The sequence below is a fragment of the Strongyloides ratti genome (genome assembly GCF_001040885.1).
Source record: "Strongyloides ratti genome assembly S_ratti_ED321, chromosome : 2".
Lineage (NCBI taxonomy): Eukaryota > Metazoa > Nematoda > Chromadorea > Rhabditida > Strongyloididae > Strongyloides > Strongyloides ratti.
The window spans coordinates 15,185,678-15,202,527 of NC_037308.1; the positions used below are offsets into that span (position 1 = coordinate 15,185,678).

At 20.7% G+C, this 16,850-nt stretch overlaps 5 protein-coding genes across 5 annotated transcripts; 4 read left to right on the forward strand and 1 right to left on the reverse strand.

Moving 5' to 3' along the window:
* Positions 1-125: 125 nt before the first annotated feature.
* On the forward strand, positions 126-665 carry SRAE_2000481600 (MD-2-related lipid-recognition domain and Immunoglobulin E-set domain-containing protein; the record flags this gene model as incomplete). Its single annotated transcript, XM_024643744.1, has 1 exon — positions 126-665. One exon carries the CDS (start codon positions 126-128, stop codon positions 663-665), a length of 540 nt encoding a protein of 179 aa, XP_024509381.1.
* A 176-nt stretch (positions 666-841) lies between these two features.
* SRAE_2000481700 (Hypothetical protein) lies at positions 842-2,338 on the reverse strand (the record flags this gene model as incomplete). The annotated part of the gene is made up of 6 exons (XM_024643745.1): positions 842-1,470; positions 1,551-1,619; positions 1,732-1,791; positions 1,876-1,920; positions 2,006-2,050; positions 2,134-2,338. 6 exons carry the CDS (start codon positions 2,336-2,338, stop codon positions 842-844), a joined length of 1,053 nt encoding a protein of 350 aa, XP_024509382.1.
* A 4,641-nt stretch (positions 2,339-6,979) lies between these two features.
* SRAE_2000481800 (WD40 repeat and WD40/YVTN repeat-like-containing domain and WD40-repeat-containing domain-containing protein) lies at positions 6,980-8,133 on the forward strand (the record flags this gene model as incomplete). The annotated part of the gene is made up of 3 exons (XM_024643746.1): positions 6,980-7,047; positions 7,092-7,278; positions 7,330-8,133. 3 exons carry the CDS (start codon positions 6,980-6,982, stop codon positions 8,131-8,133), a joined length of 1,059 nt encoding a protein of 352 aa, XP_024509383.1.
* A 1,780-nt stretch (positions 8,134-9,913) lies between these two features.
* Positions 9,914-10,720, forward strand: SRAE_2000481900 (Hypothetical protein; the record flags this gene model as incomplete). The annotated part of the gene is made up of 3 exons (XM_024643747.1): positions 9,914-10,022; positions 10,067-10,501; positions 10,542-10,720. 3 exons carry the CDS (start codon positions 9,914-9,916, stop codon positions 10,718-10,720), a joined length of 723 nt encoding a protein of 240 aa, XP_024509384.1.
* A 4,141-nt stretch (positions 10,721-14,861) lies between these two features.
* On the forward strand, positions 14,862-16,046 carry SRAE_2000482000 (N-acylethanolamine-hydrolyzing acid amidase; the record flags this gene model as incomplete). Its single annotated transcript, XM_024643748.1, has 1 exon — positions 14,862-16,046. The coding sequence occupies one exon, from the start codon at positions 14,862-14,864 to the stop codon at positions 16,044-16,046; it is 1,185 nt and encodes a 394-aa protein (XP_024509385.1).
* Positions 16,047-16,850: the final 804 nt, after the last annotated feature.

Sequence of the window (16,850 nt, forward strand, 5' to 3'; positions counted from 1 at the left end):
TACTTAGTAGTAAAAATTTCTTTTCCTTATCTTATCTTAATAGGTTAGAAGTAATCCGTATTATATTATTATATAAATTATTAGTAACAAAAAAATTTTACACTTCTTAAAAAGGTATTTTTAAAATGATTTTTAAAATTGTTTCTCTATTTATTATTGCTTTAATTCAGTATTCCATTTGTTGTGAAACTTTTCCAAATGGAACAGATACAAAATTAAATTGGTTTAATTGTCCAGATTCAAAACTAGTTATATTTAATTCTGTAGTTACAGTTGATGGAAATAATAATAAAGAATATCCAATTAAATTAAAGGAGCCTGTTTATGTTAATGTTAATATAGATAACAATGGTAATACTTTTAGTTCAATAAGACTTGATCTTGAATTGTATCAATGGGGAGGATGGCAAGGTTGTTCATGGCATCAAATTCCAACTTTTGGACTTCTTTCAAATTTAGATGCTTGTAAACATGGTGTTCCTTGTCCAATAGCATCGGGAAAAAATCAAAATCTTAAAGTTACAATTGATTTTACAAAGTTTGAATCAATTATATCTCTATTAAAAAATGATGCTCCATATCAGTTAATGTTTAAATTAACTGATATCCCTACAGGAGAAACTTCATGTACAATGGTGCAAGCACGTTCATTTACTAATGAATAATTTAATAGTAATTTTTTTTTACATATATATTAATGTACATTTAAATTTATAAAAGTAAATAAAATTTAAAATGTTTAAAAATTTTTTTTTTTTTACAAAAATTATTAAATAAAAGTATTGAAAAGTTTATTGCAAAATTAATGGCATCTAAATTTATAGGTGTATATTGAATATATTTAAGTACGAGCAAATCTGAAATATTTTCTGCGGAATCCACCACCGGAAGAATAACCTCCACCTCCACCTCCGCCACCACCGGAAGAATAACCTCCACCTCCGCCTCCGCCACCACCTCCGCCACTAGAGTATCCACCTGAACTTTGTGGTGCTGGCATTGGTGCTGGAGCTGGTTGAGGCATAGGTGCTGGAGCTGGTTGAGGCATTGGGGCACCTCCACCACATCCACCACCTCCTGAAGGTCCGGCAGAATATCCTCCTCCACCACCACCTCCACAACTTGGAGCTGGAGGAGGAGGTGGGGGAGGTGCAGAACATCCTCCACCACAACTTGGAGCTGGAGCTGGTGCAGAACAACCTCCTCCACAACTTGGAGCAGGAGGAGGAGGTGGAGGAGGTGCAGAACATCCTCCACCACAACTTGGAGCTGGAGCTGGTGCTGAACATCCACCTCCACAACTTGGAGCTGGAGCTGGTGCGGAACAACCTCCTCCACAACTTGGAGCTGGAGCTGGTGCTGAACATCCTCCACCACAACTTGGAGCTGGAGCTGGTGCAGAACAGCCTCCTCCACAACTTGGAGCTGGAGCTGGAGCAGAACATCCTCCACCACAACCACCGCCACCTCCTAAAAAAAATTATATAATTATATTTGAAACTATGCAAAATTTTTAACTCTTGAAACATAAAAATTTTTAATATATTTACCTCCACAACTATCACCGCCACCTCCTCCGCAGCCTCCACCGCCACCTCCTCCACAGCTACTTCCACCTCCTAAAAGATTATATATATATATATATATTAAATAAAATAAACAATTTTTACAAAAGATAATAAAAATATTTAACAGGTAAAAATCTAATAAATTTAAAAGGATATTACTTACCTCCACAGCCACCACCGCCGCCGCCTCCACCACAGCCTCCTCCACAACTACTTTCACCTCCTAAAAATCAATTGTAATTTATATATCATAAAAAAATTTTTTTAATAGATCAAAATTACAAAAATTTCTAAAAATATTACTTACCTCCGCAGCCTCCACCGCCACCTCCTCCACAACTACTTCCTCCTCCTAAAAATTCATTTATTAATTACAATGCCATGAAAACTTTTTTCAATTGATAAAATCCAATGAATTTGTAATAAAAATTACTTACCTCCGCAGCCTCCACCGCCACCTCCTCCACAACTACTTCCACCTCCTAGAATAATTATTATTTTAAAAAAATACATTGATTTTTTTTTGAAAACAATAATAAAAGTTTTTTTTTCAAAAATAACTAACCTCCTCCACAGCCTCCACCACAACTTGGAGCTGGTGCAGAGCAACCTCCACCACAACTTGGAGCTGGTGCAGAACATCCTCCTCCACAACTTGGTGCTGGTGCTGAGCATCCACAACCTCCACCACCACCACCACCTCCAAAGAGGAATGCTTCAGAGACAACTGCTCCAATAAGAATTGGAGTGACTAATTTTAAAAATTTCATACTAAAAAAAGTTCTACTATATATCAAAAAAAGAAAATGTAATAAAAATATATAATGATAAATAAATAAATTTAAAAAAAATCTTTTTATACTAAAAAAATTGGAACCCTACGGCTACATGTCAATTATTTTCAGATAATATTTATGGTAACCAGATACAATTATCTAATGATAAAAAAAACAACTGGTTCATATTAAAGGGGAAAAATATAGATTATATAATCATGGTATTATAAAACTTGAAACAGATATTTAACTTTTTTAACACGTTTTGTACATTAATAATAGCTTTGACTTCATGACGACATACATTTAATTTTTAAATTAACATTTATATTATTATACTTAGTTTCTAAAGTTATTCATCAAAATAATAAGATTTAAAAAAAAAAATATTCTATTAATAAATTTAAATATTGGTAATTTTATTAAATTTAACAATTTTAAGAATTTCTTTTTTATTTAATAAAAACAAAGTCTTTTTTTGTACTTTAAATTATTTATTATAATCATAAAAATGCTTACTTTTGCAAAATAGTTTATTGTTTTTTTATATTTTTCTAATTTCAATAACTTTAAAAATTTCTTTTAATTTTTTTTCTATTTTAAGTGAATATCATTATAACATGCTTCATATAAGTTAAATAAATTTGTAAAAGTAGTCTTTTTTTTTTCTTAAAAAAATCTATCAGAATAATTTATTAAACACATTAAATTAAAAACATTAAATAAACAAATAATTTTTGTGTTATCGTTGAAAAATAAATTATATAAAAAATTTAATAAGTGTAAAATTATTCTAATTTTTTTAAAAGCAAGAAATTATAATATTAATTTTAGTTAATTTTTGTGTTATATCTTTTTAATAAAAGTTTTTTTCATATATTTGACAAAGATAAAACAGCAATAAACATGTATTGAATAATACGTTGCTGATCTAAAATATTTATTTTAATAAAAAGATTATTCCAATTCGATTGTCTAAAACTTTTAATTTTGATTAAATAAATTACTTGTATGTAATATTTTTAATTATAAATTATTCATTCATGTTTTTTATTGTACTTAGTAACATAAAGTTTTTGAAAAAAAATCAGAACACTTCTATTTGTTTTTTAAATAAAATAATTTGAAAATAAAATCTTTTGGTGCCAACAGGAATCGAATCTACGACTTTAAACTTATCATACTCATTTTTAAACCGAATAAACTACAATTAAAACACATATGTTAACTAAAGTTGCCAAATTTACAATTTTTATTCAGCAAAAACACTGTTATTTACAAAAATAAAAAATATTATCAGTCTTTAACCATATGTGGTGATATTTTTTTATAATTTTTCAAGTTTCTTTAGCCATTAGATTTTTAAATGAAAGACATAATGAATGAATCCAAAGTAAAAAAAGTTAAAAATAATTTCAATTGTAGATGGCAATATTCGTATTCTTATCCACAAGTAACACGTTGATTTTGAGTGTACAGCAACACACGTTTGTCACGGTTTGTGTTGCAACTATTAAATTAATTGACGTTTTTTTAGGCAGTTGCAACATTTGCTTAATTAAAATACCCAATAAAAATACTTTTTTTTCTTTAAGTTATGTAAAATAAAATTATTTTAAGATAAAAAATTATTCTTTTATATATTTTCAATAGTTATAATTTAAATAACACAAAAATCTTTTACTATTTTTTTATTATAAGAAGTTATTTAATGTAATAAAATATTTATCTATGATATTTCTATTTATAAGTTTTATTAGTATTTAAACTAACAATATAAAAAGTAGTTATTTTAAAAATATAGCATAAAAGAGAAAAAAAGTATTGTGAAAAAACTTCTAATGATACATATAAATAGTTATACATGTGATTATAACTATTCAAATGATTATTTACATATATTTATTATTCTTTTTACGATAAAAGTATTTTAATAACCCATTTAAAAATTTAAAAGAAAAAAACCACTTTTGGTATATTTTTAGAAGATATTTTGTAGCATAATGAAGGAAGATCAGGCGTTTATGGTGTAATGGTCAGCATGGCCGCCTTCCAAGCGGCCGATTCGGGTTCGATTCCCGATAAACGCATTTGTCATACTTTTTTTTTCTTAAATTTATATTTTTTCATATTGAATTAATAAATATAGTTTTATTTATTACTATAAATTTTTTTCTTTTTAAATTTACGAAAAACTATTTGTAAAACGTTATCACATTAAAAATAAATTTATTTTTAATAATAAATATAATATTTACTTTATATGTTTAATAATTACTTCTAAATTTTTAAAAAAAAATAATAATATGTATGTGTATAAAGTTAGAAACATAATGATATTAGAAATGCAAGGTTACCATCCGATGTAGTCTAGTGGTTATGATTTGCGGCTCTCACCCGCAAGGCCCGGGTCCGATTCCCGGCATCGGAATTCCTTTTTAAAACTGAGAAGAAATAGGAAATTTTTAGTGTAAAAATTGCAAATAATACAAAGTTTATCATCGGCTTACTTTATTAACAATAATCATTTTTTATTCTTATTTAGATTACTGTAAAAAACATTATATGTTATATATCTATTCTAATTATAAAGAATTTATCATTAATCTTTTAATAAATAGTAAATCAATCTTTGTATAAAACAATTTATTAAGATAATTTTTTTACCAATTGGAAGCGTATGTTTTGAAATATATCTCCCCGTTTTCACAAATTTTATTTTGGTTATCATTAATTGGTTTATTAGTCTTCGCTATTATCAAACAATTTTTAACAAAGAACTTTCTAATATTTTCATCAGTAAATATTATTACTATTGTTTTTATTATTAGGCCTACATTACAAAAGATTTGCCATGTTAAAGAATTATCATATGCTAATAAAAAGTTAAAGTTTCCTTTTGTTATTACTATTAAGTATATATTTGTAGAAAATGAAAATAAAATGCTAACAAATGCAATTAATGATATTGATTTTCTTGTTTTGTACATTTCTACTATTTGATATTTTTCAGACAATGATTTTTGAATGCCATTTTCTGTCATTTTTGCTTGATAAATTTTGTTATTTTTATATATTACAATACATAGTAACTTTAAAAAGATACTTACTTTTAATATTAAAAACCTACAATTAAAAATGTAAATTGCAAAAATAAATGTGACGTCATATTAAACAAAGAAGACAAAAACTTTTTAATTACTAAAATTTTTGCTAAAGGAGCTTCTATAATAATAAAAACTATACAAATAACAACCAATTTTGTAATTTTTTTATTTTCATGTTTTTCATAATTTTTTCTAAATAAATAAGAATAAATTCTTTCTACACAAATTGTAACATTAGACAGTGTTACCATTAATGAGAATGTTAAAGAAATTTCATTAAAAATATTGCTTAAAAATAAATTTTTTATATAGGTATACAAAAATTCTCTACCAAGAGAAAAAATTTGAGCTAAAATACAAAGAGTTAAATTAAAAAAAAGAAGAATTCTAAAATTTTTTCCAAACATCTAAAATAATTGTATAAAATGATTTAATTTAAATTTTACCTTTTTTCTAAATAAAATTAATATTGAGACAATAGTAAGTCCAATAGAAATAAAACTTGTAATAATTGAAATATATAAATATGGTTTAACCATTCTCTAAAAGTGTTTACTTTTAAATAAATTAAATAATTATCTCTATTTTTAATTTATATTACTTTTTTTACTAATTTATATCCAAAAAATTAAACTTAACATCATGATTACATGAGAGATTCAATTATATAAATATATGATTATTTCATTTTTTAAGAAACAAAAAATTTTTCAATTAATTTCATAGAACTATTTATTATCTACCCTTATTTGTATTATTACAATCATTTACGTGTGAATAAATTTAAAAAAAAAAAAAATTTTATAAAAATAAACCGATAAAAAAGAAATATTTTTTACGTGTTTAAAGAAAATTATATAACTTTTCAACTAAAAATTAATAAAATAATACAATACTTACTTTACACCTATATATTAAAATGTTAATTAGAAAGGTATAATTTTTATTCTTATTAAAGAATGCAATTATTATTATTTTTATCAATAATAAATTTTTTTATTAAATAATTTTAAAAAAATTTTCTTTTTAAATTTAAACAGATACAAAAAACATTATTTTTGCAAATAAAATACAATATTTTTAAAATATTCGTGCTTAAAAATTAAAAATAATAGAAAATTGTTCATGCAAATTATATAATTATTATGAAAATTTTTTCTAAGTTTTATTACGTTGCAACTAAGACTAATATATGGTAAAATTATTTTTAGATAAATAAACCTAAGTGTAACATTTTTATAAAATAAAATAACTTTCTTGATAATAATAAGAACAAATAAAACGATTAAAAAAAGATATTTTTTTTATAAATGATAAAAGTGTGTAATTATGCAAATTTATCAAAAAGTATTTTTCCATATTTAATAAAATTATAAAATAAAATATCTTTAGAAAGTTTAATTTTTTTTAAATTTAAAAACTTTTTTATATTAAAAAAAAATTATCCCCCTAAATTCTTGCAACATTCTTGGAAATATGTGTATGATTAAGTAAAACAAAGTTATATTTATTGTGATAAATAAATATTATGGGAGAAATTGTTGATTATGATAAGATTGAATCACCTAACGTAGATGGAAATGGTAGAGACTTTGAGTAAGTTTTATTTATACAATAAAAAAACGACTATTTTATTTTAGTGCTGTTGAATTGGTACCATTTACAAAATGTGATTACAAAATGTTTGAAATGCGCAAAAAATTTGATTTAAATACAAGAAGAATAAATTCGCTAGATATTTCAACCTGTGGAAATTACATGGTTACTTCTGATGATGACGATAAATTGACAGTATTTGATATTTTACAAGGATGTGAAATTAAAGTTGTAAGATTATATTTATATTTTTAATTTTTTATAAAACAAATAAATTTCTAGGTATTAAGTAAAAAATACGGTTGTGATCATGTAATGTTTACGAAAGGAGATTTTAATGCCTTACATACATCAACAAAAATAAATAATGTTATTAGATATTTATCTTTAGAAAATAAAGCATATATAAGATATTTTGATGATCATAAAGATACTGTTTTATCATTAACAATATCTCCAAATGGTAAACAATTTTTATCAAGTAGTAAAGATGGTACAATAAAGTTATGGGATATCAGAAGTCATAATTGTTGTGGAACTAATTATAATCATTTAAATCCTAAAGTTACTTATGATCCTTATGGAAAAATATTTGCTGTAGCTGATGATACAAATATTGTAAAACTTTATGATTCAAGAGGTCTTGATTGTCAACCATTTAAAACATTTGAAATTAAATCATCTAAACATAAAATTAATAACATAAAATTTTCTCCTAATGGTAGGACAATTCTTATAACTACTAATGGTAATTATTTTTATACATACAATGCATTTACCGGAGAAAAAAAACGTCTTTTTGAAGGCATTAGTAACCCTGATAAAAAAAGTTTTGGAGTTGATTTTTCACCCTGTAATACACATATTATAGCCGGTAGCAATTTTGGCGAACTTCATTGTTATAATGCTGATAATGGTCATCTTCTTAAAACATTCAAATCATCTCACAGTGGTCTTATAGAAAAAGTTGTTTTTCATGAAAGTTATTTTATGCTAATAACAGCAGAAACAGATCTTATTTGGTGGACACCTGATTATGATGAAGAAATGCCTTCTGGTTACACGAGTCCAATAACTAATCGGTGATCATTTTTTTTATTACTTATTGTTTATACTACTAACTATTTATTATTGATCTCAATAATTCTTTTTTTTATATAGACAAAATGATAAACTCTATGATTTTCAAACTTTTGATAAACTTTTTTGTCAAGATAAATTGCGTTGATTACAAAGAGAAAGATTTTCATGAAAGAAAATTTTATTTTGGCTAAGATATAATTTCAAAAACGCAAAGCAAAATTAGAAAAATTAACTTTTTGACTAAAAATTAGAACTAAAGAAATTTTAAATCGCCATAACATTTTTTGCAAAATATATTTGACTAAGAATTAACAAAATATTATTGGGAATCAGTATTTTTTATCTATATAACTGTAATTTTTTTAAATTATCTTTATTCCATGAGATAATCGTGATGACAATTATTTTTAATTTTAAAAAGAAATAAATATTAATGTTTAAAGTTGATTATTTTTTTTTTATATATTAAAATATGAATAGTTAATGCAATTGTATGGTTATAATTTTTCTATGTTAACTTTTGTCGTCTTTTTTAAAATGCAAAAAATAAACTGGCATATGATGTAAAATCATCTAATTATGTTATATGAAAAAGAAAAAAATTACTTTAAAAATATTAAAATTACAAAATGAAAAAATTTATTGCAACCAAACTCTTACAAATTGTATAAAATTTATATAAAATAAATTTAATTATTGAGACTATGTTCTTGACAAGAAAAATTTAAAAAAGATAATTGATAAGAAAAAGACGTTTTTCATATCTTTTCAAATCAAAGTAATAACAATCTGATTTTAAAAAATTGTAGAAAAAAGTTTGAAGTATATAATACTTCATACTTAGAGATAAATATAAATTTTTAATGTAGATATATAGAATTGTTTATTATTGGACTTATTAAAAATTTAATCTCATTTTAAAAAACAACAATGTTAAATTTTTATTTTAAAAAATTTTAAGATATAATCAATTAATGATTTCCAAAAAAAAATTTTTATAAGTAATATTTTTTTGGCCTTTGAATATAAAAATAAATATTAATGAAGTTAATTATCATGTTAAAAATTATTAGTAATTTTTTAAAACAATTTTGTTAATTATGATGGCATTGACATCCTGATAAAACATGCCATAATTTTTTTAAAAGAATGTAAAAAAAATGATTGTTATAAAATAACGTGATCAGAAAATACTATAAATAAAAATTTCCTGTTTATTATAAATAAAAGATATGTTTTTATCAAATCATTCTTCTTTAAAACTGTCTTATATGTGTTAATTATCTTATATTTAACAATACTAACAAATAGTATTTCAAAAATTCATTTTAATATTATTTATAAAATATATCTTTGTTATTTTTTCATGTGAAAAATAATGTTACAGTCAAATTACATTTGAATTCACTTTTTTTTTTATAATTTTGTTAGTACATAAAATAAATAATTTTTCATTCTAAATAAAGAGCAAACTTTTTTGTATGTCTTCAATTTTATTTTTTAAAATCACATGTTTTCATTAAAAAAAACTTTTAATATTAAACAAGATGTGTTAAATATTTTGTTTAAAATAGATATTATCATGATAATAAATTATAAATATTTTATTTTTTTTTTCAATAATTATTTATTATTTGTTCTATTTATTATCTTCAATGACTTTTAATTTTAAAATATTATATTAATGACGACTGGTTTTCTTTATTACAATTTGTATTTTAATGTATTTTTGATTTAGGATATATCATATCATTTAAGAGATAATATTTATACACATATATATATGAATTTTGGAGCAAAATTTTGGGTTTTTATTATTATACTTATATCTTCTTGTTATGAATTAGGATCCAAATATTATTATAATACTAATGGTATATTTTATTCTCCAAGTAAATTTAAAATTTTATTTATCACTATTGATGATTATTTGTAGATTTATCTTATGCTGTGAAAATTGAAAAATTACCTAATGAAACAATTATAAAAGTTGACAATCAAGTAGTTAAAAAAGGTTATGTTTATTATGATTACAATAATTGTTACTACTCTAAAAAGGATCCAAAAGAGTATGGTTTACGTGTAGATTCAATAAATGTTAGCCTTATTGTAACAACAGATGATAATAGAACAATAGATATTTGTTTAAAATTAAGAACTACAAAAAATAGAAACATGATTCAATGGAGAAATTATATGTTTATTGCTGATGTTATTGCTTTATTAAAAATACCTATAATTTTGTGCATGTTTTTTTGTATGTGGGGAAAAACACATTTTGTTAAAATTCTTCTTTTTATATCAACAATTCAAGTTATATCAACATTCTTTTCTGATTGGTTATTGATTGTTGGAAAACACAAATTTTATCGTATGTTTCTATTTTTAATATCTAACATAATTCTTTTAAGAGTTTGTTAATTTAACCGAAGAGGAAGCAGTTGGTAAATTTGGATTGCCTAGAACAATGATTGATGGTTTTCTTCTTTTTTATATGGGAACTGATTTGGTTATTCAATGTTTAACAATTATACTTATTTTTATTTATTGGGGATTAATTTGTGGTAAAGAATTTTATTTCTTAGTTTAATAATATAGTATCAATAAAATATTATAAAATGATAATATATATTAATAATATAAAAATAAATTATAAATATAAAAATATTACTATAAATATACTTTGTACAATAAGTTGAATAATTTGAAATAGGTGAAAAAGTTTTATATCTAGGTGAAGTATTATAGAAATGTGATTTTTTTATTTAACTTCTATTAAATTAATATTTCATTATTTACAATATTATAATTATTACTAGTTTTTTTCATGGTGTAATAATTCTTTATTCAAATGTTGAATCAATGATTTAATATAACTAAAAATAAGAATTTAAAAGTATACATATAAATGATTATCTTTTTTGATTTATTATTTCAATAATAATATATAAAATAGAATTTAAATAAGAAATTAATGATCATATATAATTAAAAAAGTTTGCAATATTTGTTTATTTTTATTTTCTAATTCTTATCATTACTTTTATATTTTTTATAAAAAAAAAAGTATTTTTATGTAAATTCGTTGTTAAAATTATTAAATTTTCATTACTTTATTAAATTTTAGAATGTAATTTTTATGAAAAAAATTATAATTATTTTTCAGAAGTGTAACATAGATTTAAAAATATTTTATAAAAATTTCTTTTTGGATAACATTAAGGTGAATTTTTGAATAATAATAAGTTTTATTATTTGATTTTGATTACAGAATCATTAAATAATTTTTTTAATAAAGAAAAATTTGTTTTTAACATTAGTTATTTAATATAGTTTATTATTATTTTTAAAAAATGCGTAATAATTATGTATTTTTAACTAATATTTTTTATTTCTTTAAACTTTAATAAGTATAGTTATGTTATTAAATTTAATATGAATATTCAAATATTTTTTTACTTTATCAATTTAAAAAAAAAGCATTATTTAAATGTTAACAATTATTTTATAAATAATTATTAAATATCATATACTATAATTATATTTATCCACATTGAATATATATTAAAATCTGAATGTACTTTTTTTATTATGTAGTATTAAATAAAATTAACAAAAAAAGTTTTATAAAAAATAATTTTTGAATATATATTAAATTATAGTATATAAAAATAATATTTGTTTTTAAAAATTTATTATCATCAGCTAATATTAAGAAGACAGATATTTAAAAGTATGCATAAACGTTTACCTAAAAAAAATTTTTAGATATGACTAAAAGAATGTAATTTTTCTTTTTTGATAAAAAAAAAATATTTTTCTAACTAATATTTCTGAAGAAAAAAAAACAATATAAAAATAACAAGTACTTTTCATAAAATACATTAAAAAGTTATAATTTATAAATGTTTTTTATTAAAATCAGATATAGTTGAAGAAGAATGAAAAACAATGAAAATATATATATTTATAATCATTTTAGTATTTAATTAATATTTATAGGTAATAAAATTTAATTAATTTATAGTGTGATAACAAAAAAATAATTTAATTTATTATTAAATGGTTTATTGATCTATAAATAAACTGTTAATATTTTCAAACTTTTTTTTTTAAAATCTTTCTTTTTCTCTAACATAAATAATTTTTTTCAGTCTTTTTTTTTTAAAATTTTTCTTTAAAATGATTTTTCTTGTCTTCAATTTATTTATGTTTTCATGATATTACATAAAAAAAATATATTTAGACATATTCTTTAACATTATTATAGTATTATATTTACAACAAATGAAACAAATACTTTTTTTTAAAATCTCATTTTACAATTTATTTTAACAATTACTTGACTTCTCATGAATTTTTAGAAACAATTTATATTATTTTATTCTTATTATATACGTATATTTTTTTGTTTAAAATAAAACTTTAAAATATTACTAATTTTTTATTATTATTTACTATTTGGTATATTAATCAAAAAATTAATTTATAAAATATATCAAATAATATATGCAAATAAAATATATTCTAAAATGTTTCCTTTGTTAAAAATATATATTTAATTCATAAAAATGATTATCAAAATAAAAAAAAATTAATATTATTAGAGTTGATTGTTTCATTTTTTATGCAAAATTCAATTTTACAAATAAGTCTTATTATTTTAAAATGACTTTAATTTAAATTTAATAGTCTAAAAGATCAAGAATTATTATGATAAATAACTAATAATCTTTTAACAATAATTATTTGTATTTATAGCTAAGTATAATTTTTTTTAATAGTTGATAGAATTATATACTCTAAATTGTAACGTTATTTATTTTTAAATATTATTATTAATAGTATTTTATATTAGCTTTTTTATTTTTAAATTTTTTATTGTTAAAATATTAACTTTTATTATTAATATATATTTTTTTTTAATTTTTGACTTATTTTAGAAACTTTTTTTTTTACTTATTTAATTTTAATTTGCAAACTATATTGAAAACTACTTTTTTATGTTTTTTTTTTAAAAATTAAAAAATTTATTATTATTGAATGTTGTAATGTAAATATTTACTAAAAGAAGAATCTTTTAAATATAATGGTATATTAATATAATGTAAGTAATTATCTTCTATACATAAAATTAGAAATTTCTTATACATAACTCTCATTTATATATATATTTAAATATATATGTTTATGAATATATATATATATATAAGCAACTACAAGCTTAAACCTTTTTTATTTCTATAAAAGTATTGCGTGAGATTATTTTATTATTAGAAAAAAAAAAACTTAATATACCTATAAAATTATATAACAATTTCTTTAATATTCAATATATAAATTTTATTTTAAAAAAAAATTACTAAATAAATCATCTTTATTTAAATGTACAAACAACATTTTTTTTATTTATTTTATATATAATTATTTATTAGAAAATAGAAAGTTATTAAAAAAAAATATATTATAACTATATCAGTATGTTTTTTGTAATAATAACATTTATCTTGATGATACCATCAATTATAATATTTATTTATCAGGTAAAAGATAAAACATTTTCTTTTAAAAAACAATTATATCTTCTTATATGTTTAAAACATATAAATAGTATTTTTTATTTTATTACCTATCATTTTCTTTATCAATTACCTAAAATTGGTATTTATGAAATATCATTTTTAAATTACTACTATTTATCATCATTTTATTTTTTTTTAACAACACAACAAACAACATTATTATATTTAATAAGTTGTTTTATTGCATTTAATAGATATTTATCATCAAGATTCTCATCATCAATTGATAATATTGTTATATTTAAATTAAAAATATTTCCATTTTTTGGTTTATTAATTTTAAGTATTATATTTTCATTACCATCATTTTTTTTTAAATCTTATTATACTTATTCAATTGAGAGTGGTTTTGTTGTAGCAATATATAATAGTTCATATATTTTGTACTATGAATTTGTATGTATATTTATTTTTTATGGAAGTATTATATTTATAACATTTATGATGAATTTATTAGCTGTTAAAGAATTTTTTGATAACCACTCTTATCGTGTAATAATCTCATCTAGAGAAATATTGTATCTTTTTTATACTTTTTTTTTATTAATTATGTTATGTTTATTGGAAATATATTTGATATCATGCTTTGTTGGAAAAAACTTTCAAATGAATTTGTTTATTATTTTATATAAATATCTTGATAAAATAATATATGAAATTGTATATTTATCTGACTTTTATTTTATTCTTCTTGTATCTGAAGAAATGAAAATGGTTGTCAATAAAATATTAAATAAATTTAAAAAAAAAGAATCTATTTCAAATGAGCATAAGATTAAAAATATTTCTGAGATAACAATTAATTAAGTTTAAATATTTATAAAAGATATTACTATATTAACTATTACCTTTTTTTATTATAAACAAAATTAACATTATTATTGATAAAAAAAATGTTTATCAATTGTTAAGAAATGATAAGAAATGGTAAGAAAAAAAATTTTAATAAATAATTTATTTATAATTTATTATATAGTAATTAATATGATAGATTGATAAAAATATATTCAAAAACTTATGAAATATTATATAAAACACCTAATGATATAATATACATAATCAACGATAAGAAATTTAATGAAGAATGATAAAATTAATAAATTTAAAAATAAATGTTATTTAATAGTATATTTTTATATAAATATAATTATGACATCAAAAATATTGTTTACTTTTATAATATTTTTTTTATTTATTTCTAATTATCAAGTTAATGGAGTTGGTGAAGAATTTACACCACATTGTGAAGTTGGAAATAATTTATATACACCTGAAACATTACAACATGTTCCCTGGTTTAATATTAATTTAGATCTTCCACCTAATGAAAGATATAAAATTGTTGCTGGAGCTTTAGGTAAAGAAATGAGAGATGTTATAGCAACATTAAAAGAAATGATTGGTATTCTTGGACCATTACCTATGGAAATATTAGAAAATGTTATGCAAAATGCTTATGAAAATCATTTTCCTCTTACATATAGAGAAGAAATTGAAGGTATATCACAGGCTAGTGGAGTTCCTATTGCTGATATGGCATTAATGAATATTTTTTATGAATTATCAAGATTTTGTACTTCTATTATTGCTGATAATAATAATAATGAAATATTTCATGCTAGAAATCTTGACTTTGGTCAATTATTTATTTGGAATATATCATCTCAATCTTATCAACTTACAGATACTTTAAAAAAAGCATCAGTTAATTTAAATTTTATAAAAAATGGCAAACTTTTATTTAAGGGTACTACATTTGCAGGACATGTTGGTTTTATAAGTTCTATGAAACCTGGTGCATTTTCATTAACTATGAATTCTAGACTTGTTCCTGATATAAGTAATGTTGTTACATGGTTAATGGGTGGTGAAACTGATGTTCATTTTGCAATGTGGATTGAACGTGAAGTTATGGAAACATGTAATACATATGATGAAGCAATTGCCAAATTATCTTCTGTTCCACAATTAACAGGTGTCTATTTTATTGTTGGTGGATCACAACCAGGAATTGGTAGTGTTTTAGTTAAAAATGATAGTTGGGTTGATGCAACAGTTCAATTAAATGAATCTAATAATGATGGTTGGTATATTCTTCAAACAAATTATGATCCAGATAAGAAACCTTTATATTTAGATGATAGAAGAACACCAGGACATAATTGTATGAAAAAACTTGGTAAAAGTAGTGTAAGTATGAGAGGTATTTTTGAAGTTTTATCATCAAGACCAACATTAAATAAAACAACAGTTCATTCAACTTTAATGTCAATAACTACAGGAGAATATGTTTCATATATAAGATATTGTCCTAATCCTTGTTGGGCATTTTAACATTTTATTTTTAAAAGATAAATAAAATTATTTCATTTATTTTTAAATTATTTAAAAATCTTTATAATTTTAATTGATTATTATTTAATAAGAGATAAAGAGAATACATAAAAATTTTTTAATAAAAATCATTTAAAAAAATTGTATTATTTAAAATGTTTTAAATTTAAAAAACTAAAAAACATTTAAATTATAATATAGTTTATTCAATTAAGTAAAGTAAAATTTGTTTTTGCATGTATTTTTGTTTAATTATAAAAATTTTTTTTTTATCAAAAATGAAGTACCATATAATCTTTACTTTATTTAAAGATTTAATTACATAAAAACTTCTCAAAAGATTTTATAAGTACAAAATTTAATTAAAACAACAGTTAACTGATAAACATTTACATCTAAGCATTATTTTTATCAAAAAAATTTTAATTTTTTTTACATAATTTTTAAGTAAAGCTTTTATTTATAAAAGTTACTATCTTAACAATATTATTAGAAAATTAACTTTTATCATTTTAAATGACATCAATAGTTATTTATATTTCAATTAAAAATTGGTTCACTAATATAGTAACATGATATAAAATTAATACTTTTAAATACCAAAAAAAATATTTACATAAATTTACTGTATCATATTTTTATTATTAATAACAATTATTATACAGTATAACAATTTTTTTTATGTCGTAAACTTATATTATTTTTTTATTTAAATTAATATATAAATTAATATATAAATTAAAAAAAATTTTTAGGTAAGAAAATATTAGAATGCCATTTTTTTTTCATTAAGTTTATAAGATT